At 57.3% G+C, this 24,962-nt stretch overlaps 1 protein-coding gene across 7 annotated transcripts in view; it reads right to left on the bottom strand.

Moving 5' to 3' along the window:
- The window catches only part of ZMIZ1 (zinc finger MIZ-type containing 1), a 187,767-nt gene that overhangs the window by 80,734 nt on the left and 82,071 nt on the right, over positions 1-24,962 (bottom strand). For all 7 annotated transcript variants that reach the window (XM_047073034.1, XM_047073039.1, XM_047073043.1 and 4 more), the window contains 2 exons: positions 22,138-22,251; positions 14,346-14,451 (listed from right to left, as the gene is read on the bottom strand). In XM_047073034.1, the coding sequence (XP_046928990.1) occupies positions 14,346-14,451; positions 22,138-22,251 (220 nt within the window). The remainder of the gene's footprint in view (positions 1-14,345; positions 14,452-22,137; positions 22,252-24,962) is intronic.

The raw sequence follows: 24,962 nt of genomic DNA, 5'->3' as shown, positions 1-24,962 counted from the left end.
GTCCATCTGTCCCAGTCCTGGTCCCCAACGATTTAAGTCCCATGCCTCCACTGGCCACCCGAGAGCCAGCCGTCAGTCACAGCCAGACTGGCCAGCACTGCGTCTTCAATAAGGGGTGGCTCAATATTAAAAACCGCAGGAGATTTCTCACAGGACTGGAGAAGGCTGCGGTTCTGGGCTTGTGTCTCACACGGCCTCAGGCGGTCCCCCATGCAGCAGCTGCCCCACTGGGGGCGCTGGGTTCTCTGGTCCCCAGACCCACTCTGTATCGTGCATCTGGATGCCAATGCTTTTTGTACGACTCCTGGCTGTGTGGACATGTGAGTGTGATATGGAGCCGAGGCAGCCTTTTCCGCACAAGGAGGAGGCCTAGGACCAGACCCTGAAGCCCAGCCTTGGCCAAACAAAGGGCACAAGTGCCTCAGGGGAAACAGACCCGATCTGTGGGGTCACCTGCCCACTCCCTGAGCTTTACAGGGGCCAGTACCTTTCTCCTCCTCTTTCTTTTTCTTATGAGGGAGGAGAAGAACCAGACAAGGGAGGCCTGTCCCCAGGGGCTGGGCACGAGAGGATCTTTCCCTGGAGACTGACAAGGGGCCAAGGGGCTGGTGCTTCTACAGCGGCTGGGCTGGCGGCCAACCACAGGGGCATCTGGCCGCACTTCCCAGCCGCTCGGCTTCCCCATGGACCTCAACAGCAGGCCAGTTCCCATCTGTCCCCGGGGTGGGGGGACGGGTTCCATTTTCTCCCTTCCAAGCCCTTTCGCATGCATACACGCAGCCCCTTGCCTCCTTGCCTCCCGGCCTCCCAGCAGACGCTTAATTGGGAGGAAGTGAGTCTAAACATCTGGGGCACACATCTGAGAGTGGGGAGCGTGGAGGAAATGGGAATACAGGCAATTATGTCACTTCCTTGGCGGAGGGTACGTAGGAGGGGGGGCAACCCTACACAGCAGCGGACGTGTCTGGGGGCGCAGCATAGGGCTGGGCTGGGGCAGGACCTGGGGGGTGCACCTGTGGATGGTGAGCCTGGGGCCTACAAGTAAACGTTGCTGGTGACATCTGGGCGGGGCTGAGCTGCAGCCCTCGGGCCCAGTGGCGCTTGGAGCTGTGGTCCCAAGGGGAAAGGGGAGACAAAGGAAATGAAGGAGAGAGGGAGAGGGAGGGACAGGGAGGAAAGGAGAGGGGAGAAAGACAGGGAGAGTGGGAGAAAGGAGGGAGGGAGGGAAGTGGAAGGGAGGTGGGGGAGACAAAGGGAGAGGGAGAGAGGGGAAGAGGGGGAGAAAGGACAGAGGCAGAGGACTGTTTTGCTCAGCTTAGAGGGAGGCCTCAGGCATCCGGGAAATGAAGCCTCCCCAAAGGGTGCTCCGAGGAGGCAGGGAGCCCCAGTTCTGATCTCTTCCCAGCCACTGCCCATCTGTGTGACCCTGGGCATGAATTTCACAGTCTGAGCCTCAGTTTTCCCAACTGGAAAAGAGGACAGAATGCCTCCTCATAGGCTGTTTTAAGAGCCAAGGTGCTCAGCTACGTGAAGCGATGGCAGAGCACAGTCTATCTCTGAACCGTCCGATCCCATCTGGGTTGGGAGCTGCCTGCCTGCCTGCCGGAAGTGGCCGGCCCCAGTGGGTTCCACATCCCCCCATCGCAGCTTCACCCTCTGCTGATGCGGGTCTATTGACCTTGTCTTTTTCCTGAGCATGGAGGGTCTGTAAACTCCTCGAGGGTACAATTTCCAGGGTTACTCAAGTGCTAATCACACAGTCTGCATATAATAGGGGCCCATGCCCTTTGTTGAAGGGGTGAATTTCGTTTTATCCTTTGCACTGAGTTTCTGTTGTCATAATTATGTGCCTGTTTGAAAGGCGGACTCCTAATTTCACTCCTCCCTCCCAATAACTTCTGTTTCCTGCCAGAACAGGTGAGACTGGGTCCTTTGGAATTCCCTACAGGAGTCCAGCCCCAGGCAGTGTTTCCCACCTGGCCAGCCTCAACAAGCCAGAAAATGTACCCAGGAATATAAAGAAGCAACTGTTAACAGCTCTTCAAGGAAAGTCATTGGCCAGAGTTTCCAAGCTCTGAGGTGCATTCCTCTCTGGATGCAGGAAGAGCGAGGGCGGCAGGTCTGGCCAAGGTGCCCATGCTTCCTTCCAGCCACTGCCCGGCCACTACCTTGTCCCCAGTGAGGTGGGAATTACCACCTTGCAGAGTCTCCCACTGCAAGACACAAACACCTGGTTGCCTGGGCAGCACCTTGCCAGGGTGATGTGATCCAGATGGTCCCCCGAGAGGCAGCTGGGTTGCCATGGAAACAGAACTGCTGCCGCTCCAGCCAGGAGACCCGGATTCTAGATCTGCTGGACCCCAGGCTTGGAGAAGTGAAGCGATTTGCGTAAAGTCACATAGCAAGCAGGGTTCGGAGCCTGTGCTGCAATGTGAGACTTAATCTGAATGCTTATGTACAGAGCCCTTCTGAGATGCCGGCTTGTGTTAAGTAGTTTGTGCTGAACATTTCAGGAGATGTGGCCAGGGCAGGGGGGTCACATGTGGCATGGGAGTGATGGAGCTGGGCTGAGCCTCGGTCAGTCTGATCCTGATGCCTAAGCTTAAACCCCTGCCCCATGCCGCCCCTACTTTGGTGTCCAGATCTCGGTTCTGCATGTCCTGAGACCTGTCCTATCCCAGCAGCTAGCTGGCCCTGACTTGAGGGTGGCTGAAAATGTGGAGGCAAGGAGACCTAGGGGCTTACAAGGCCAAGACTCACAGTTTTTAAGGTCTGGCCTCTCCTGAGCCCTAGCTCTGCTGTGCACGCTTACCTGGCCAGCTGATGAGGGGCAGGAGGGCAGGGTCTGTTGGCCAAGAACTTCCTCCCTGAGTTTGCTTGCCAGATAGGCCCTGGGGACCAGCCAAGGGGTCACTCACAAAGAACCCGATCCCGAGAGAAAAGGCATGACCAGGGAAGGGTAGAGGGGCAAGTACTTGGAGTTGCGGCAGGGCCCTGGTCCACCCTTCCTCCCTTTCTCTTGCTTCTTTCCTTCGTCTCTTCAGTCTCAACGAATCAAACATCCATCCACTTAGAGCCATCTATCTAATGTCCCTCGCTTTGTTAGAAAAGATTTAGGTGACTTTGGGCAAGTGGATACATCTCTTTGTGCCTCAGGTTTCCAGTCTACAAAACGGGTTGGGTCCTTGCGAGGATCAGTGCGGATCTTCATAACATACCCAGCACAGTGGCTGGCATGAAGCAGATACTCAACAAACAGTACTCTAAAGGTTGCTTTCTTGAGAGAATTTTGGGAGGGGCTGCTGGGAAAAAAGAGGCTCTCAAACTTCCCCAGCCCAAGGTACAGACCAAGCTCTGCTGGTAGTGACTGGCCTCCCTCAGCCAGCCCTCTACGCTCCACTCCTGCAATCAGCCTGCCTTCCCCTCTGGGGCTCAGCTTCCTCTCCCTGGGGGGAAGGAAGACATGCTCTTGACCCCACGTGAACCTCTCCTGGAGCCTCAGGAAGGAACTGTCACCCTACTCACCTCTTACCCCTTCAGAGGTGGGTATGGTTTGCATTTACCTCGGCCCTCTCTACACACACAGGTTCTGTATTCTCCAGACACAGCGTCAGGCACAGGCTTTTGCGTTTACCTCCAGGTAGAAGAGGCCTCCTAAGACCATCTGAATGCCACCATGTTGGAATAAAATTGCTAACACGCGGTATACCAGGTCCTGTTCTGAGCACTGTACGGATGGTCGCTCACTTAATGCCTACGACGGAGGCATTATTATCATCAACTGAGGCAACCATGGCATGGAGCAGTCAAGTGACTTCTTCCCAGGTCACAGAGCTGGTGAATGGGAAGGCTGGGTGGGACTCACATCCAGCAGGTTGCTCTGGAGTCCGTGCTTTTAGTCACTACTCCTCCCTGGGAATGGTTTTTGGGAGCAATATTTGAAATCGGGGCTGACCAGGACATTTCGATTAAAACAGCTGACAGGTACCGAATGCTGACTATGTGCTGGGTTCTCTGCCACTCACCATCCGTGGGACTCTGAGTGTTGAATAAGCTCAAAGATAGGAGGGTGCTCAACCTACCGACAAGGACAGATCATTGTCATATACTTAATACCTCTCCCTGCAAGCAATTCAGGTGATCTTGACACGTTCTTGTGAGTCATTAACATGATTTCATTTCAACCTGTTCATAGAGAGTACGGGGCAGCCTGTGGCTTCAGGATCAGATATTCTTGTTTGAGCCACAATTCTGGCTCTTTTGAGCCAAAGGGCCTTGATCACATTACACAGTCTCCCCCAGCCCGGGTTTCCTCATCTGTAAAATGGGTAGACGTGGGTCTGGGATCATCATGTGGGGTGAGTGGGTTCGCGGCTGCTACACACAGCGAGGGCTCCGGTACCAGGAAGATGCTGACCATGTGCTGGCCATCATCGTGACTGAAAGGGGCTGTAAATCAGAGTTTTTTGGCCACTCCAGATGCCCTGCCCTGTAAATCTAAAAAGGCAAGGCAGACAGTCCCGGCACCGGCACCATTGTTAATTCCCACCTGTCTGTCTGTCTAACAGAAGGTATTTATAAGGCTGTGGCTGGCAAAGCTTGCTTCAGAAGTCCCACTACCACCATCACCACCTCGCCTGCTTTCTGCCAAGCTCCCGCTCCATTTCACTCTCACGCCCGCGGATCCCTTGAAATCCCTCCTCTGTTAGTGGGAATGCTAAGCTCCATCTTAAAACTAAAGCTCTGGCTTCCTTAATCCTCTTACCTGGCTCTTTCCTCTGCAGAATTAATTGCTGCCGATGGCTTTATTAACTTCTCGGGCAGCCATGGCATCCTCGGGGCACCCTGGGGCAGCGGGGGTTGTTTCGGCAGGATCCCTGTCCCGAACGTGCCTTTGGGCTGGGGCGGCATGTGGCTGTGGGGTGACAGCCTTGGTGCCTGGAGGGCGGTAACTGTGTTCCTGCATCTCCCAAGAGGCTGTGCCCACCCCTCGGGGGGCACACGCAGAGAAGCAGGGATGCGCTGGCCAGAGCACTGCTCCCACTTCTCCTGCTGAGGCCACCTCCCCCCGCCACCCCCTCAGAGCTGCAGTCCCCTCCTCTTTAAATGGGGATAAGCCCGCCCTGAGGATCTCACGGGGCTGGACAAGGGAGGCTGTGTAAAGGGCTGTGTTTGTGTGTAGGATTACTGTCATTTCTCACCCACAGAATGGGAGCATTCATTGATTTCAAATCTCGAGAGCAGAGACTTTGTGTGGTGCATTTATATATGTGTGTAGCCCCCGTGCTTGGCACAGAGTGGGACTGGACAAGATGATAATCATTCCCTGCCCTGAAGATTCCAGTTTAGTATTTTTTCTTTCGAGACGTGTTCTCATGCCCACGACTCCCATCATTCATCCTGTAGTCACGAAGGTAGAGAAAAGATGAGAACTCTTTGGACTATGGAAGAAACGGACTTGGGAGGGGCCCAGAGGTGGGGGGGGGCGTGCCCAGGCCCCCTGTGGCCTCGGGCAGCAGGACTATCCTCTTCGACAGGAGCACCCTCAGGTGTGGACCAGGACATGTGGCCTCTGCGATGCCTTAGGTGGTCACGGGACCCAATGAGAAAACCACCTACCACGTCAGATCTCTTCCCACTTTTGGGGTGTTGCTATTACAAGGAAGGGACTCCCAATTTCCTAAACCCCCGCCTGTCTTTTTAACTGGCAGAGAGCTGGCCCAGGCTGTAGCTATGGACAGGACACCTGTGGCTCCACCCAGACCAGGGGCAGGGGCTCTGTCGTCCTGATTTTGACAGTTAGTTTCTGAATGTGGCGAGGAGGAAGGCCAGTCTGCCAGTTAGGGCGGCACAGGAGATGTAAAGTTTCCTCTTGCCATCTCCAACTTGACGTCAAAATAAGTGAGCAACCATACGAGGGATGCGACTGTCTTAGGAACAAGACTGGAATATGGCAGGGATGCGGCGGACGGGATGCAAACGACGGAAAGGGGGAAAGTGCCCTGCTCCGGCCCTGTGGGTGCCTCGTCACACACCCTCTGCTTACTGTGTGCCCCGACTCTGCCGGGCGTCATCGCCACGGTGAGGGCTGGAGGGTGTCCCCTGACCCTGACCCCACGCAGCCCTCCACCAATAATGGCTGCCGGAGGCAGAGTAAATACTTTCTCGTCCTTGCCTCTCAGGCTGAGGGGCGCATTCTCCTGTCTCCCAGAGCTCCCTGGCAGGTGGTCACAGCAGGAACCGTGCTTCACGACACCTTGTCACTGAACTCCTTCCCCTCCCTCTCCTCCCCTGCTTCTCCACCGGTGTTTTCTGGGATTCTCTTCAATAAACCTTTTGAGCCAGAATGTTCGATTTGCAGTTTGCATCAGGGAGAACCCAAACTCAGACACACATCATTTGGTTGAGGCACCTCCGGCAGCCTTGCCTTCCCCTTGGAGGAGCCTCATCCATCCCTCCCTTGCCCTCCCAGACCCCTGCCCCAGTCATGTGGCCTGAGGGTGTGCAGTCCCAGCTGGGGCTCTGGACTAGGGCCGTGAGGGTCCAGGTAGAAGCAGCCCCCTCCTGAGAGGGCTCCGTACGCTGCCTGTCAGGGTCCTGGCCCCCAACCCCCTACTCCGCCCCCTCCGCCTCCCCGCCCTGCATGAGTTGATGCCCTCAGCCTTCTGCCCCCCTCTCATGCTGGACAGGCCTGTTAAGCAGATCAGCACCAGCTGGGCCTCAGGCAGCTGTGTCCTTGCACACCCAGGCTCGGTCGGGGAGCCAGCAATGAGCTAATCCCGCAGAAGAGAGGGAGACAGGAAGAATAGCCTCCTGACAGACAAGCAGAGGCCTGCCCCCCGGGGCTCCTGGGGAACCAGAGAGGGCTGCGCTGGGAAAACTGCTGAGCCAGCCTGGAGACAAGGGCACTCTCATCTCGCTCCACCCCTGCCAACGCCAGCCAAACGCCAAAGGAACCAACAATGCCCATCGCTGCTTCTCCTTCCAAACAGAAATCTGTGCTCCCCGCAGAAAATGTGGGAAATCAAGGTGTCACCCGCCCCTCCCCACCCGTCCAGACAGATCCATTATTTATAAGTTGACATTTTGGTATCTTCTTTTCTGTTTTCTGTTTCCCGTGCACCTGGCTGAGGTCACACTGAACTTACCATTTTGTGTTACCCTTCTAAAAATTAATGTTCTATCCACAAGCATTTCCACATAGTAATTCTTAGGAGACCTGGTTTTTAATGACCGTGGAGTGGCCATCGAAATACCCAGATCTCTTTTCCGGGGCATTGGAGCTGTTTCCAAATCTGTCCTCTCCCATTCTTCCATGGCACTGCCCCGCTCCTCACTGTTCACTCGGGACACCCCAGGGACCATCGTGCTACCCCTCCCCCCCATTCCTTAGCCTGGGAACGCTGTGTCCACAAACTCTGTCACGTGGACTCCTCCCCACTGTTCTCTTTCTCCAAGAGCAGAGTGAGGCCACCCGATCCCAGGCCCCAGCCCTCAGGGAGCTGGGGGAGGGGAGGAGAGCCAGGGTCCACTGGCCCAGGACGACCTACCCCACCTGCTCCCTCAGGGTCACTCGGAAGGGGGACAGCTCCCTGTGCTCCAGATCTGACCATCTGGAGGTCCGATCCCTGCTTCCAGCACCACAAGTCATACGGCCTGGGTCTGTTTCTCCCCTGTCAGAGCCTTCGTTTCCTCCTCTATAAAGTGGACACGCTGATAAGGGCCCCAGTGGCCTCTCCTACGGCAGTGAATCAGCAGGAGGTGAGCGAGCCTTGTGAACAGGTTTCATCCATTAAACAGGGCTGACCATGAGTCGGTTCCCAGGGGCCTGGTGATGAAATCCAGAGCCCTTTCCTGAGCGGGACCTGCCCTGGAGTGCAGGAGGAAGGAAGCCAAATCCCTCCCCCACACCCCAGCTCTGCTGAGCTCAGATGTGGGGGTGGGGCTGGTGTCCAGGAGGAAGTCTGTCCCCAGCCTTGACAAGGCGCCCAGCCTGGCAGCCTGGCATTTCAAGGGCAAGGGCCCGCCTGCCCTGCTGTTTCTGGGGAAGCCGGCAAGCGTTAACAAATCCCCTGCAATTTGCACCCACCAATCCCGCCTGCTCACTGGGCGGCCGCGAGCCATTTTTCACGCAGAGCTGCGCACAGCTTTGTCTTAGAGAGACAGATCTGGCAGGGTGTCCCTGAACGAGGCCATTTGTCCTCCCTGGTGACGGTGATGGGAAGGTGGCTGCGTGCTCTGGGGTGGGCAGAGGCAGAGGGGGGTGGAGACAGGTCCTGGGGGAGGTGTGAAGGTAGAGACAGAAGCAGAGCCTCTAAGAGAGACCAGGAATGTCCCCACCCCCAGGAGGTCTGAGAGCCCCCATTCAGCCAGGTGGGAGCAAGAAGGATTGTTTTCAAAGACAGAGGGAAATAGTTTACGAGCCTCCTTCTCCTGCTTAAGAGTCCTGGATACAAGTGGTGAAATGACCTGGCTGGCCTCTGATGCCTGTCCCATCCCAACCCTGTGATGGGGGTACGGCGTGCCATGGCTGGGGCCCCCTGGTCGGGGTCTGTGTCTGAGTCCCAGGGCTGCTATACAAGTCGCTACAGAAGGTCTCTTGGGATTGAGAGCTCCAGAGAAGGACCGAGCCCCTCCCGCATGGACCACAGACTGCCAACCTTCCTGATTCTTCACCTTTCAGGCTGGCTGGGGGCCCGGGGCATGTCTCAGTCCCCTTCCCACGAATGTCTCCTCTGGGGGCTGTCAGCACATCAGAGAAGTGGGACCAAGTGGGTGTTTGTCGACACCCCCTCTGCTTGGGTCTCCACGCCAGGACCCGGGCTCAGGCTGCTGTGTTGGGGTGTGAGGGTGTGCTTAGAACAGAGGTCAGAAACACACATGTCCACAGGGTCCGGTGGGTTTCCAAATTTGGGAAATGCTTTGGGCATAAGACAATGGGGGAAACACAGAACCCATCTGGGGGGTCAGCCACCACCCCGACTGTCGTGGGTGTGGGCCCAAGGTTCCCATTCAAAGGAAGACAGGCATTTGACTTGATGGTACAATCTCCCCAAGAGCAAATGTTGGCAACTAATAAGCATTTTTAAAAACCACCAAACATCGGAGCTCAGAAGTCTGCGGGCCACATCCAGCCCACAGGCGGGTGATTGGCAACCGCCCTCTGCTGTCCCTAAGGAAGGCTGGCCTCTTCCTGGGAGTTGTCAGGGGCAGCCTCTTCTGGCCCTCTCCTGAGTTCTCGGGTCTTTTCTCCAAAGCCTTTTGGTCACCTCTCCCAGGACGCCCATACCTGCTGTTCTCTGTGGGTTTCCCCTCTGCCAGCAGCTTAGAGCCTCTCATCTCCCAGACAAGAGCCCAGAGCCATCACCCACCCTCTGCGGGGCGACAGGAGGGGCATGAGGCCAGGCAGAGGGCACCCCAGGCAGGGGCAGGTCCCCCTCCATTCTCTGGGCCCTGGCTTCCCCCCCCCCCTTCCCTTGGGTTCTGGGGTCAGCTGAGGGGACACAGAGTCATTGAGGCCGGGGACAGCGGCCGAGGCACGCAGAGGGCTCTCGGGGACCTTGAGACATGGCGACCGCCTGCTGCTCGGTGCCGACACAGCCAGCAGGCGTGGGCCCGCTCGGTGCCGCCCGAGGAGGCTGACATTTCCGCGCCGCCTGCCAAGTTGCTGAGGGCTGGCACGCGGCGGTGGGTGGGGGCAGGGGGGCCGCTGCGGCCTCTCGGGGGGCCGAGGGGAGGCACGAGGCAGATGACCTTCCGCACGGAGGCAGAGGAGGGGCGGGGAGCCCCCCCCCCCCGCCCCAGGACCCTCCCCCCCGAGGAGGCTCCGGGCCGTCGTGCCCGCGTGCGCGTGCTCCGGCGTGCGAGCGCACAGGCTAAAGGCTGCACCAGAACAAAGAGCTGGGGGCTGGGTATCTGAGGGGCCCACGTGGAGACGCCTGACTTGGCGGTTTGCTGCAGTGTCTGCTCTGCGCTCACGCTCCGTCTCTGTCTCTCCCACACACACACACACACACACACACACACACACACATGCGCGCACACGCACACGCACCCGCCGTGCGGCGCTGCCCCCGGGCCCCAGCTCCTGCTCCCGAGCCCGGCAACGCCGGCGCGCACAGCCCAGCCCAGCCCAGCCCAGCGCACCGCCATCCCTCCTGACAAAGCAGCGCTCCTCCTGGCATGATCTCATCCCCACCGGCCCTCGGCCGGCCCCAGCTTGGCCTCCTGACAAGAGAGACAGACACGGAGATGGGGTGGGAGGGGGGCGGGAGGGGGGAGAGGGGAGGTGCACACAGACAGGCACCCAGCCCCCCTGACTCACACACACGCGCGCACATAGGCATGTGCCCCCACAGACCCCCCCCCCCGCCGCGTTCACCACCACACGTAGGCACACACACACAGACACACTCACCACCCCACACAGGCACACAGACACATATCCCCGACACACACACACACACACACACACACACACACACACACACGCTCACTACCACAGACACATACATACACAGACATGCACAGACATACACACACACATCACATAGGGAGAAAGTCTGAGGGGCACCAGGGAAGGGAGGCAGAGACAGATACAGGACGGCAGAGACCCTCAGAAAGAAAGGGGAGGGAGGGACTAGGAGGGTGAAAACCGCGAGAGCAGGTCAGACACAATGGGAGCTTGGACAGAGTGAGGGAGGAGGGCCAGAGGTAGCGTGGGCTGGCTGTCGGAGCTCTATGGACAGAGCATGTTCTAGAACTGCAGCAGCCCGGCTGGAAGAGGCCTGGGTGTGCCCGGCTGTGGCCAGTGTGGCCACCGCAACCACACCTGAGGCCCCAGAGACCCTCAGTGCTGCACCCAGAGGTGGGATTACAACAGGTCACACGCAGCCCCCGGAACCTCAGGGAAATGGAGCAGTGAGAAACAACCTTGCTGGGGCAGAAAAAAGCCTTGGAGAGGTAGGGAGCCATGTCAGGGGGAAAAAGGCAGACAGGAGCAGAGAAGGAGGACTGGAAAGTAATATTTATTTGGCACAGGGGTGCCAGGTGTCGGCGGGGCCCTCGCTTAATCCTCATAGGCATCCTGACAGGCAAGGCCACAGCTCTGGGAGGTGGGCAACACGGTGAAGACGGGGGCCAGTTTCGGAGCCGCCCCTGGAACTCGGAGTCACTGCTCAGCTCCCCATGGCTTCTGTCCCTCCCATGGTCCTGCCCCTGCCCCTGGCCGACCCTGCATTCTACCACAGCTTGAAGCCTTCGCCCTCACACTGGTGGCCTGCTTTCCCAGAGGAAGGGCCAAGCAGGGGCATGGCTGGGAACCCAAGTCCTGAGGGCCACATTTCTCGAGGAGGTGGGGGTGAGCTGTGAGAGTGGTTAGTCATGGCTGTCGGTGCCGACAGGGGTTTGCCTCCCAAGAAGGGAATTCGAGTGGTAGCAAAGCTACAGGGACTGCCGGGCCTCCGTGTTCTCAGTTGCAGAATGGGTATATGCTGAGGCCTCGCCTCAGGGGCCTACGGTATATCATACGACTTAGCAGACACAGGGCCTGGGAAAAGGCTCAATACACTGTGAAGAGCTGTGCACAGCCAGGAGTGCAAACAGAGGGCAGAACAAAGCCCTTGTTTCAGGAGAAGCGAGGCTGGAAGATACCACTTAGCAAGGGCAGGGCCACGCTAGAGAGACTTGAACAAAGGAAAGGCCTCTCCCAGATGGAGTAGCCTCCCAGATCCTGCCCAGGAGCACAGGGGCCTCCAAAGTCTAGGTCCAGAGTCAGCTGTGGCGGAGTGGGCAGAGACTGGGCCTGGAGTCAGGAGGCCACGGGTTGAAGTCCCAGCTCTATCACCAACGAGCTGTGGGACAACAGGTAAGTCACAAACCTCTCTGAGCTCCATTTCCTCATCCATAAATACAGACAAAGCTGAGCATTGCAGCAAAGCACAAGAGAGCACCCAGCACGTACCGGCAGGGCCATGAGAGACCCCCGAGGGAAGGGCTGCACAGGGACCTGGGCCTCTCCTCCCCAAGGAGGGAGCAGCTGGGGCTTCTGGGACAGCCCACTCTCTTGTTTTCCTCCTACCCCTCTGTCCATGCTATCCTTGACTTGGTTTTGCCACTTACACACCCTCTGGGTTTATCCCCTTCTCTCTACTCCACAGGAAGTGGAACCTTCCTGGTCCAGCCACCATCATCCTGATGTCCCCAGCAATCTGCCAACCGGCTCCCTGCATCTACACTGTCCCCCTCCCCTGTGCAATCTGTTCTTCCTTGGTAGCCGGAGCCATCTTTGCAAAAGGAGAATTTAGCCATGTTCTCATCACTCTTAGTACAAAAACCACAACCCTTCAAGACAGGACGCTTGTGTCTAACTGCTGCTGACTCCTGCCTCTGGGCTCTGGAACCACTGCCCTTGTGTTAGTTCTGCCAAAAAGCCGTGCTTCCTTCTACCTCAGGACCTTCCCTCAGGCTGTCCCCTTTACCTGGGAAGAAGCTCTTCCTCTTTTTCTTTACCTATTCAACACTTCTCAATCTTCAGGTCCCAGGGAAGCCTCCCCCCACCCCCGAGTGGTCTCATAGCATCCCTGACTTTTCCTTGATGGAATTTAGCTCAGCTGGAATTTACATACATGCATATGCATACCCACCCACATACACCTGTGGTTATATGATGTTTTTTTCTTTTCTCATAGGCAACGGGTCAGGAAAACCAGAGCCAACCACCTGATTTCATAAATGAGGTTTTATTGGAACTAGCCATACCCACTTGTTTAAATACTGTCTACACTTGCTTTTGTATAGCCCGCAAGGCCGGAGCTCCTTACTGTCCGGCTCTTCACGGAAGTCTGCTGACCTCTGCTCTAAACTGTAAGTTTCCCGAGATGGGACCATGTCTGTTGCGTTCCTCGTCGGAACCCATACCTGGCCAGGTGCCCGCACAGAGCAGGAGCTTCATAGAGATATGGATATAAATGTTTCTTGGATAAGGAGCAATTTTTACCTTGTCAAAATTGTATTGACTTGAGTTATTATTAAAACTGCAGAGTCCATCAGGAATAGACGTCACTTATGAGATTCCAAGACCATTTTCTGGCAAGCAGTTCAATACAACAGCGATATCCCAGCACAGGCTGGCACGTCAAGGATCTTAGAGTAGCGACTGGCTAACCATAATTTCACACACCCTGTAAAAGACCTATCGTCCGTGTGCACGGTCTGCAAACATACATGGAGAGGAGCACGAACCCGCATCCGAGAGAGGATAGGTTGAGCAGACTTACGAAAATACATCGTGAGCAGTCTTTTAAACGTTTTCGTTAAGGCTGTTTCTATATATACTCCAAAGAACTGATTGACGAATTCAGAGAAAACGTCTGTTTTATTGTCATACAAAGGAAATAATGGATTTTTTTTTTCTTTTCCAATGAATTGCTCCAACATAAAAAAGGTTAACAACATCTAGACGCTGTGTCTGTCGATGCACACGTGTTTCTAGAACTTACGACGACCCCTGCAGGGTAAGTCTCATCATCATTCCTGCCTTCCCGAGGAGATAAACTGAGGCTCGGAGGCCACACACTCAGCAAGTGACAGGGCTGGGTTGTCCCAGTTCTGTCGGGTGTTAAAGCTTACACAGCACCCCCAACCTTACGCAAGATGCTGATGATGGTGGGAGATATAAAACTGTATCTTTGGTGTGGTTAAAGCCCTCGCACAGAATGCTGCTAGCACCTTCTGTGGCCTCTGTTTAATATAGGGGCAGGAGGTCCCAAGCAATGACAAAGTTGCAGTGGCTAATACTAAGCGGAGCAGGCTTTAGAACCCTGCATGCACTGACTCACTTTCATGTTGTGTTTTAAGTACAAATGTTCTGAATGGATACGGTGGAGTGTCAGGGTCAAGAATGCTGACTCGAGTATAGGTGTAGGCCTCAGCCCCAGCTCTGCCACTTTCCAGCTGTGTGACCTGAGGAACCTCTCCAGCTTCTCTGAGCCTCAGTTTCCTGCTCTGTAAAATGGGGATGATCCCAGTGCTTATGCCAAGGGGTCATCATGGTGACGAAATGAGATGGTGCATGTCTCCCTTTAGCCTGTTGGGGTGTGGTGTGCCTTGGGACCCTCGCGGGCCCCGACGCACCCCCACGGGTAAGCATACTGCCTGAGAGGAGGGGCGGAGCCTCAGCCATGGGCTGCCCAGCCTGGTGGACAAGCTGCTGGTCCCTGGAGGCTCAAGCCACATCTGGACGAACCAAGGCACCCGCTGACAGGGGTGGCATGCAGCCCTGAGTTAGAATCTGGTTATACTCCCACCGCCCAGTGACGTCCGTGGAACCCCCAGTGGTCACCTACCCGCAGACTTCGGAGTGAACTTGTCTCGATTCGCAGCGCACACTGCCAGCAGTCTGTAACCGAGGTCCAGGTCGAACCCTTGCTGTGCTGCCACCCGACTGACCACCTGCGAGCAAGAGGGAGAGGAAGGGCAGAGTGAGTCCCTGCTGGCGCCCGGCTTGCGAGCCCAGAGTGGCACGTGTGTCCGTTTAACAAGTGAGGCAGGTGAGGTGCGCAGGCTAAGGCAGGTCCCCAAGATCAGGCAGAACTGGGACTCAGATTGTGCCTTGCTCACTCAGCAAGCACTGATGAGCACCTCCTCCGTGCCAGGCCCAGGGATCCTGGCCCCTGCCCTCAGGGGTTTCCGGTCGGCTGGTGGGCCTGACCCCAAAGCCCAGGCCCTACAGCTTTCAAGGACTCGATTCGGCCACATTCCAGAAGGCGGCTGGGGGTACTGTACCACCGTGTTTGGGGTGGCTGCGGGCCAGGCCTCTCTTCCCCCACAGCAGTTCCCCAAACTCCCTTCTGAGTCCAGGCCCTCGGGAAGTCTCTTGGCACCTCTTCCCATCCCCTCCCTGAGCGCCTGCACCCCCCCCCCCCATCGTGGATGCTCACTGCCCTCACTACTCTAGGCATGGCCCTCACCCAGCAGCTTTGGTTCAGCCCGAGTCAAGATCTGTGCTCGAGGATAAGCACTGGACACGCTGCTCACGGAGCTTCAGCTTCGACAGACCGCTAAGGCTTTTCCAGATGCACACGCCTATGCTCCCCAGTGCTCCGCTCTGGGCCAGGTGACCTGCAGCCTCTCAGACCCCAGCCCAGAGGCTGCAGGACCCTCATGCTCAGCCTGGGGTCTGTACCCGGCGCCATGCACCTGCTCAGCACATGGGAGGCTCCCATAAGCATGTTGATGGAAGCTTGCTAACGGCTGTGTATTTGGAGCCCGGAGGTCCCTTCTTTCTCCTTGAGAACCTCCAAAGTACGGGTCGGAAGGGGGACAGGTGAGGGGCTAGAAGGGCTGACAGTCCCTGGGGGCAGTGTGGGATGGGGTGCTCCTGGGGGACCCACGGACGGCTCTGCAGGCTCACACCCATCAGGCTTCGCGCCTTCCTCACCCGTTCCCAGGTGTCCTGCCATTGCCAGACCGGCTCCCTCCTGCCCGCCTTCCTCATTAACAGCAGCAAAATTAGGTTTACTTATTAAGAAGGAAGGACCTTGGAAGATGGGAGTCGGTGCAGGCTAAGCAGCTGGGGCGGTTATGGCTGAGCGGGAAAGGAGTGCTCCCAGATGTGGGAGCTCGTTCTTTTGAGAAAGAGAAGACTCCGTCACCGACAGCAAGCCGTTAGAGACCACCTGCCCCGGAGGCAGGTGCTCAGAGGGCCTCCGGCTGCCATGGGTTTTGGCCCAGCCTCTGTAACCACTGGGATAGCTCTTCATTATCTGCTTTATATTTAAGTGTTTGTTACAAGGGGTCTAGGGCTAAAAAGGTTGGGAAAACAGCTAATCTAGGCCAACCCTCTCATTTAAAAACTATGGACACTTAAGGCCTGGACAGACTGCCCATGGTGAACCAGGGAGGAACCAGCGGACTCCCCCTTCCCAGGATACCCACAGCCTCTTGGAATGGGGCCCTGTCTCCCTGCACCCCCCCCCCCCCCACCTCCTGGGAAGTCCCAGGGCAAGGAGGAAAAAGGACTTCTCAGGTTTGAATGTTTGCTCAGCTTCTCTGCTGCAAACAGAAGTCCCTGACACAGAAGCCTTCTGTTCCCCCGGGCCTCTTTTCCACAGGCTCTATTTGCCCCTGACTGTGGTTCTTGCCGCACCTCCTGTCCCTACACACACCCCATGATCCAGAGGCTCTGGGCCACCTCTGGGCAGGGCATCCTCACTGTTAGGCTCACCGTCCACTCGGCAAAACCAAGGCCACTTATTCTCTGTGGCCTGTTGAACATTTCAGGTCTGGAGACAGGCACTCTCTACAGTGGGCCGGGAAGGGTCACTTCAGCTTAGATGTTGACTATGGTGCCCTTTTCTTTGGTGGAACCTTGGAGTGGATGTGAGTGAGCAGTTTGTTTGGACGAGTGCCTCAGTGAGGCTGCTGTTTGTGGGAAAGGTTGACAAGGGCAAATAGTGTAATGAGAATATGGTCTCCCCGGTAAGAGGGGCCAAGTAAAAGCTTTGTACGCAGCAAAGTGCCAAATTCTGACGATAGCTCCAGGAGGCGGTATTCTTATCTCTGTTTCACAGATGAGGAAACTGAGTGTGAAGAACAACCAAAGGGTTCAAATCTTGTCCACGATAGAGCCAGGATGCAATCCCAGGCAGTCAGCCTGTGGAGCCCGGGCTCTTTCCACGAGAGGCCCTCTTTTTCAGCCCCAAAAGGGTTAAGGCCATAACTACAGGGAGAACCCTCAGGCCCTGTGTTGAGGGCAGGAAGGCAAAGGTCCCTCTGTTTGGCCAATACTGGCTAATCCTGTTGCTCTGGTTTAAACAACAACAACAACAAAAACCAACCAAAAAACCAAAAAACAAACTAGCTAAATTGAGCAAGAGAGGCCTGGTGCTGGTATAAGGGCTGTCCTGCAGGCCTGGGAAGGTCAGCTTGTCGCCAAATCACCTGAGCCCCAGCGTTCAGAAGGGTCACTGGCAACAGCCTCCTTTCACCAAGGCCCAGAGAGGGTAGGGCCTTGCTGAAGGGCAGCACAGCACAGGCGTGGCTAAGCTGGACCCTGAGGCCCTAGAGTGCCTTATGTGCACCCCCTGGCTTCCTCTGGCCCAGCCTGCGGACCCCCAGGAAAGTCCTGTGAGGCGGGTCTGACTGACGGGGCGGGGCGGGGGTGGACTTGGCTGTGTATCCTGTTGTGTTTCAGAGGCCTGCTCCCACCTCGGCGGGCGGGGGGCGGGGGGCATGGAACCCTTCCCGAAGGGGCCAGGGGAAGACCCCTCTTCCACAAAGGCCTCCGCAGAGGTGCTGCTGCCCTCTGCTGGCTGCCCAGGCCCAGCCAGCTTCGGGAGGCCTGAGACGGAGACCCGGGGGTCCCAGAGGGACCTAGGGGTCAGGGAGTCCAGCCCCTCGTGCCACAGAGAGGGAGACTGAAGCCCAGAGATGACAGAGGGCGTGTGCTTGAGGTCCCGCAGCCAGTTACGTTAGTCCCATAAAGAGAGAGTGTTGCCTTGAAAAGTGGTGAGCCTCTTGGCTCCAAAGCAGGACAAGCTGTCTGGGGGATGCTAGGGAAAGGACTTCTGTTCCTGGCGTGGGGCTGGATTCTGACACCCTCTGAGGGAGTCGGGGGGAACTGGAGGCACGCCAGGCCTGCACTCCAATTCTGCTCCGCCCTATCCTGTGCAGCCTAAGGCAGGTTACTTAACCTCTCTGAGCCTCAGGTTTCTCCTCGGTAAAAGTGAAAGGCCGTCCTCTATAGCCAAGGTTGTGTGCTGGGGGGCTCTGATAGTTCCGTGTGTCCCAGTTCTGTCTCATGGTCATAACACAAGCCCCTCAGGGCACAGCCCTCATTTCCCTCTCTGCCCCTCTTCCCCATCTCAGTGCAGGGGTCGGCAGGTGTCTGTGGCTGTTGCCGCTGCTGCTCTGGAGTCAGGCACGGGATGGGGCTCTGGTTCCGCCACCTGCTAGCTGTCCTACCTCACCCAAGTGACTCAGCTCTCTGGGCCTCAGTCGGCTCCCCTGTGCAGTGCCCTCCTTGAGAGGATGGGAGCCAGGACTAGGCACACAGCTCAATGAATGCTATTTATGGACATACCCCGACGGCTTCAGCAGCGAGTTCTCTGAGGCTAAGGGGAGGCTGCCACTGGAGAGATGGGGAGGGCACTGCTCTCAGCTAGCTGGCGCCTGTTTCCCTCATGCCACCTCCTCTCCTTCCGGTCTCCCCTCTCCTGTTCTCTGGCCTCCTTCTTTCTGTTCCTAGAGCATATCAGGTGTGTTCTACCTTCGGGGAGGAAGGATGACTGAGTCCAGAGAGGCCTGATGCTAAGGGAAGGGCCAGGAAGTGAGCCCCTGGCACGGTTAGGACAAACGTGGTCTGAAGCGGTGACCACGGCTCACACCCCTTGTCCCTTGGGAGGGGCCACAGGGCTCCTGCACTTCTGCATCCTGGGGTCAGAGGGCCTGAAGGGGAGGGTGGGGCGAGGGGGCTGCTGGCTGCTTTCACCCCAGGGCCCAGCCCCAGTATGACAAAGATGCGCCCGTTTACTGCCTGAGGCGAAGTGGTTTTTAATTTCTGTCCTCCAAGTAAGCCGGATCCAGAGGAATTTGTTCCCAGGGGTCACCCAGGGGATCGTGGCAACCTGGAGTGCCCGGCCTGCCACTGGATGGGGAGGGGTGCGTGCGGGGGAGCTCAGCAGCTTTGCCCTGTTTAGGCCCCTTGGGATCTCTGACCTCCCCCATCCTGTCCCTCCCGCACGACACGGCTGGGGCTGAGGATGTGCAGGGGGACGGGAGGACCAGCAGCGGGGCCCTGGGACGGTAGGACGCCGTCCCCTCGCCGCCTGAGTTGCCTTGTTTGTAAAACAGAAGCGGTGATCCTTCCCCTGCCTGCCATGCAGGGTCTTCATAAGGACCGAGGAGCCAGGAAAACGCCTTGGGTACTGAGACTGTCTTCTGTGACTCCCCATTCCCCACACTTCCCTGCTGCTGGTTCTGTTGAGCTCCAAGGGACAGTCAAACTCCCGTCTCTGCAACTGAGGCAGGTGAACCAAAGGCCCCTTTCTGGCTAGGCAGCAGGCCAGAGAGGTGGGGGTCAAAGCCCACACTGAACAAGTGCGTGCCTTAGGCTGTCGTGTGATGAGGGGAGGCCCAGGAGAGCTGGCGCTGTGCCTCTGTCCACACAGCTGCCCCTGCCCAGGAAGCCACAGCCTCCCCGCTGGCTAGTCAGAGCCTACGGGCTCCTCCCTGGGCTCCCTCCTCCGGGAAGACCTCCAGAATCCTTCCAGCCTATCCTCCAAGGATGCTCCCCTTAGTGCTTCTGTCCTCACCCAAATCATATCCCATCACTCACCTGCTTAAGATCCTTCAAGGCCCTCCATCACCCTTCAAATAATATCCAAGCTCTTCTCCCTCAGCTGCAGGCCCTGTCTTGGCTTGTTGCTGCTTCCCTTTTTGACCTTTTCTTGTATCCTTCTCCCTCTTCTGTGCTCCAGCCATCTGAGACTTCCTTCTGTTCCTTGAACAAGTCAAGCCTCAGGGCCTTTGCACTAGCAGTGCCCTCTGCCCGGAGCACCCTCCCCTCTCATGGATGACTCCTTCTTGCCATTCAGGTATCGGCTGGGGGTCACCTCCTCAGGAGACTCTTCCCAGCCAGCACTCCACCCCTCTCACAGGGCACTGATGTATGTCCTTATTTACTCTTTTATGAGTTCAGTGCCTGCCTCCCTCACTGGAACATACGCTGCTTGAGAGAGGTCCGCTGTGCTCGTGCACTCCTCCAGTGCCCGGCATAAGGCCTCAGTGAATGTCTGTTCAGTGAATAAATGGCAGAGCTGGGGCGGGGCCAGCTACTGGTCACCTCACACCCCATGCCCATCCAGCATGCACGGGGCCATTGTCTGATTCAGCTCTCAATCCCTATATCCCAGGCAGGGCCAGGCTCGGGGCGGGGTGCTGGGGGATTGTGGCGGCCAGTCTGGCCACACCTTGTGCATGGTCCCCCACCTCCTGCTTGACTTATGGCTGCTGGCAGCTGGGATGGGAATGAGGGGGCCTCTAGTAACATCTGTCCCTGCCTGTGGGGCTTAGCCTGAACCAGGATCCCCGCAAAGAGGATTAAGGGAGCTGGTAGAGGGAGGGGAGCCCAGCGGGCTGGAGGATGAGGAGGGCTGGGCGGCGCCTGATTTGGCCTGGTGGCTCCAAGGAAACCAGACAGCATCGGCCTCGGACAAATGGAGGAGCCCTGAGGAGCCGCCCCCCACCCCGGCTGGCATCCCCACTGGCCAGGAGCATTCCCTCTAGAGGCAGAGGGGTCTCGCCTTGAATCCCACACCCACTTCTAGCTGGCTGTGTGACCTTGGGAAGCCATCACGGCAAGCCTCAGTTTCCTCCTCTATAAAACGGGGACAATGGCAGGGCCGGCTTCATGGAATGTAAGGATTCAGTGAGAAGGTCTATGCAGCGGACCACGCTCAGTGGCAGGCACAGAAGGGGCGTTTTATAACGATGACCCATGAGAATGTCACTCTTCCTTTTGCTCCAGGCCAGGGCCATGCTGGGCCTTTTGCCTCCCTCCCATCTGGAGCTTTTCAGGGAACATGGTGCCCCTGAACTTCACCAAAGATTCCTACCTGGCCAGGCATCTGCCTTGCCTCCTCCTCTCCAAGCCTTGGGGTAGCTGGGCTCTCCAGAAATCTGTTTACCCATGTTCCCTTCAAAGCTGACTCAGGGCTGGGGTGCCTAGGTGGCTCAGTCGGTTGAGCGTCCGACCTTGGCTCAGGTCATGATCTCACGGCTTGTGAGTTCAAGCCCTGCATTGGGCTCTGTGCTGACGGCTCGAAGCCTGGAGCCTGCTTCGGATTCTGTGTCTCCCTCTCTCTCTGCCCCTCCCCTGCTCATGCTCTCTCTCTCAAAAATAAATAAACATTCAAAAAAAAAAAAAAAAAAGCCGACTCAGGGCCTTTTGAGAAGCTGCCCTCGCTGGTCCCCAAGGCTCCCTCGAGCTTATGGATGCACGCCATGTGGCTGGGGTCATTCACAAGCAGCAAGCTCCTTCCCCATGGCTGTCAGCCGGTGAGCTCCGAGACTTGGCAAATCATGCCACAAGTTCTGGGCCTGGCATCTGCCCAGCCTGCAACCCAGGCCCTTATCAAGCTGAGTGAATTTCGGCTCTCTGGGTTCTGTGGTCTCTCTGGGCCTTTGCACATGCTGTCCAAGATACCCGCAGGGGTATCTGCAGCTCCTTGCCCCAGTTTTCCACAAGCCGCCCCACCTCCCAGGCAGTTCACGCTTCCCTTCTCTGGGCCGCTTCACCTCGTACACAATTCTCTCGACCATCTCTTTCCACACCGGTCTCCCTGCTAAAGAGGGAATCGCGCTTGGCAAAGTCTTACTCTGTGCTTTCGCAAGGCTTCGCAGAGGGGATCATATGTGATAAACGAGGGCTCAATCAATGTTTATTTGGACAGATGGATGGATGTAGTAGGAGCTCATTAAATGCTTAAATGAATGGGTAGAAGAATGGATGACTACAAAAAGAGCTTGATAGACGTTTGCCCAAATGGACGAATGAACCACCGGATAAAAGAATGACTCAGGGCGCCTGGGTGGTTCAGTTGGTTAAGAGTCTGACTCTTGGTTTCAGCTCAGGTCATGATCTCACAGTTTGTGAGTTCGAGCCCCGCATCAGGCTCTGTGTTGATAGTGTGGAGCCCGCTTGGGAGTCTCTCTCTCTCTCTCTGCCCCTCCTCCTGTGTATGCACACTCTCTCTCTCCCTCTCTCAAAACAAATAAATAAACTTTTTTTTTTCTTTTTAAAGAATGGCTAGAAATTCTGCTTTGCTGAGGGTGGAACATTTACCCTCACCAGACCTGGAGCTTCCCCACCCCCTCCAACCCAGCGAGGCGCTGTGCTTTCCCATCAGGTGTGGGGAGCCCGTATTACTCTGACAGCCGCGTCTCCCCATCAGACTGGTTTCCCGGAGGCTACATGTTGGGGGGGGGGTGGTGCACACAGACGGGCTGTGCCCTCCAGCACTGCTGTCTTTCTATCTCTCATCCTCTGTTATCTGCGGCCTCTCCGACAGCTGGACAGGCACACGGGTCCCCAGGCATCCGCCCTGGGTGCAGGTGGGGGAGGGGGTGCAGACTCACCGTCAAACAGCCCATCAGGCTCTGCTCGAAGGGCCGCTGGAAGGCTCGCGGGTCCCCACACCAGTCCAGCAGCTCCGTGGCGGCATTGTGGAAGTTAGCAGGGTTCTGTAAGTGCTGTGGGAGAGGGAAGGAGGCAGCATGAAGCTCCAGGAACAAGGCCAGCAGGGCAACGTGCAGGTCTGGGGTGGCGAAGACCCCAGGCCCCACTGGGGAGGAGTGGCTCTGGGGCGGGCCAGGAATAAGGAACCTTCCCAAACTCCCTCTCTCTCGCTTTCCCTTTGCATCCACCCCACCTCATCCCTGGCAGGATGGGGGTTAGTAGCCCCATCGCAAAGGTGGGAAAACCAAGGTCTGGAGAAAGACGATAGTATTAAAGTGTTTCCTGGATGCTGGCAGTGGGGGCGGGTGAGCTCTGCAGGGTTCAGGAGGGTAGCCCGTGACCCCCAAGTTGGGGACTGGCTCTCCCTAAGCCAGGGCAGCCTTGCGCTGGAGATTCCTTCTTGGTGAAGCCCACTCCTGCTAACCATCACCACCCAGGTCTGGACGTCCACCAGCTCTGGCTTCAGAGCAAGTGCGGCCATGGCCCACCAAGGGCAGGGGTCAGGTGGATCAGAAAGAGACGCCCAGGCCAAACTCAGCCAGGGAGTCAACTATAAGCACACTGCGCCCAGGCTATTCTCACACCGGGGTCCGGTGTGTGTGACTTAGCTCCCCAAAGCCAGATTTCCCCGGGCCCAGTCTGGCTAGGCTCGGAAGCTGCTGGCATTGTCGGGAGGGGTCCCTGCCTGAGCTCAAGCCCCTCCCGGTCAGCGGGTCTGAGTCAACAGAGACTGAATTTTGACACCAAGGCCTCTAGATTCTGCTTGGGACCCAGGCCACGGGGCCGACTGGGTGGGTGGTGGGCGCATCACTCTCTAACCCCCGCCCAGGTCTCCCCAGGCCCCGAGGGGCTGGGCCTTAGCCCAGCGGGCGGGTGACTCGCCCAGGGTCGCACAGCAGGTTAGGTGCAGAGCTGGGATCCCAGCGATGGGTGTCACTGACTGTGGGTCCTCCAGAGGGACACCTAGGGCGTATCCACAAGGGTCGGAGGTGAGGCCAGCTGCAAAAGGGTTGGTGGGAACTTCTGAGGCCCCTGTTGCCTTGGTGCTGGGAGAGACAGGGAACAGTGGCTTCCCCTGAGGTTGCGGTGGGGGGGGGGGCACTCTATTCCCTCCTGCAGCTCAAGTCTGCCCTGGAGCCAAAGCAGGGAGGGGTCTTAGCAGCGGCCAGATCCCAGAACTGGGAAGGAATGGAAAGTGCGGGGCGCCGGGGGCTCCCTCTGCCTTCACCTCCCGCTTGCTGCTGACCCAGGGCAGTCCCTCACCTTCCCCAACCTCCCTCCGTCGGCCCTTCTGTAAAAGGGGGATGACAGATCACGGCTTAGCGGCGGGAAACTTTTGTTTCTTTCGCTTAGGGTTTTGTGACTATCGTTACAACGTGGTCTGTGCAAGAAAAATTTAAAAATGGACGGAAGAGAGTGAAATAACTTAGAACAAGGTGCCTCTAGGGGAGAAAAGGGAGAGGGAGCAGCGAAGGAGAGAGAGAGGGCAGGCGAACAGCAGCAGGCCCTCCGTCACGGGGCCGGGGAGGGCTGGACAAGATGAGACTCGTGCGGCCCCTGGCGAGGCGCCTGGCGCGTGGGGTGCTCCCACGCGGGGCTGCCCTTGGCCCTGACTCTGCCTCCTGGAGTCTCCCCGGGAAGCACAGCTGTTCCGTGCAGCTCTCAGCCCTGGCTCACACGGGCTCCTTCTGCACAGGCAGAGCTGGGAGGAACCTCCACATGGAGAAAAGGGCCCTTGGAGAGGGCAGGGGTGGGTCCTCACCTCCGCCTCCTATGCTCTCTCTTTAAACCGTGCCCCCTCCGAGGCCACGGGTGGCCTGGCCGTCTGGGCTCCGAGTGGAAAGCCATGCAAATCGGCTAATTCCCTGCCCAGCAGCCTCTCTCTGCTAACCGAGTTATTCCATTTATTTATGTGATGTCACACCCAATTAGCAGGGTCAGCAGTCACCACATGCTGCTCTCAGAGCTGCCTGCCCATAGCACCCTCACCCTGCAGGGCTCTTGGGCTCACAAGTGGCCTCTGAGGCCAGTCCCAGGGGCCCAGTTTTGTTCTGGCCCCTGAGCACGCAGCCGTCCGTATCTTGGCCAGCCCACCTCCAAGCTTCTCCACCTTTGTGCCGGCCAGCTCATGTGGCCTTCAGCTTGGGCTCTGGGTGGTCACTGGTGGGCCCGACTCACTGGGCACAGGGCATCCCGTTCAGTGACTGTTGCTCTGTGGCTCTGTGGCCTTGGCCCAAGACCCCTCCCCTCTCTGCGCTTTTGTTTCCTGTTTCGTCTATGAGGTCACTGGACTGCACAGGAACGGGTGACCTGGGTCAGACTTATTTATCTCAGTCACTGAGCCCCAGACCCCTCATCGGTAAAATGGGGTCACACATTGGTAAAAAGCTGTCACACAGCTTACAGGATTGCTACAAAGTTTAGGAGTGATTTAAATAATGACCTCCCTATTACCAAGTAGGTGTCAGGTAAAGGCTGCTATTGCTCTGAACTTGGTACAGTTTCTTCTCTCCTATGAGCATCTTGAGAGGAGAAATAGGGCCCTGTTCACCTGTGGAACTCTCAAGACTGGCACGAGGCCAGGCCCATGCAGAAATGGTTGGTGAGCAGTTAACTGTCCAAAGGATGGTCCATCTGTGTTGTACGTTGGCGACCTGGCCACTTCAGAGCAGGTCCCTAGCGCCATGTGGAGTGGCCAGCCTTTGATGGTCAGTGGATGACAGCA

Source organism: Lynx rufus, unplaced genomic scaffold, assembly GCF_022079265.1.
Source record: "Lynx rufus isolate CCGP_SWC_20201006 ecotype Redwood Valley unplaced genomic scaffold, mLynRuf1.p SCAF_11, whole genome shotgun sequence".
Classification (NCBI taxonomy): domain Eukaryota; kingdom Metazoa; phylum Chordata; class Mammalia; order Carnivora; family Felidae; genus Lynx; species Lynx rufus.
This window is presented reverse-complemented; position numbering and strand designations above follow the sequence as displayed.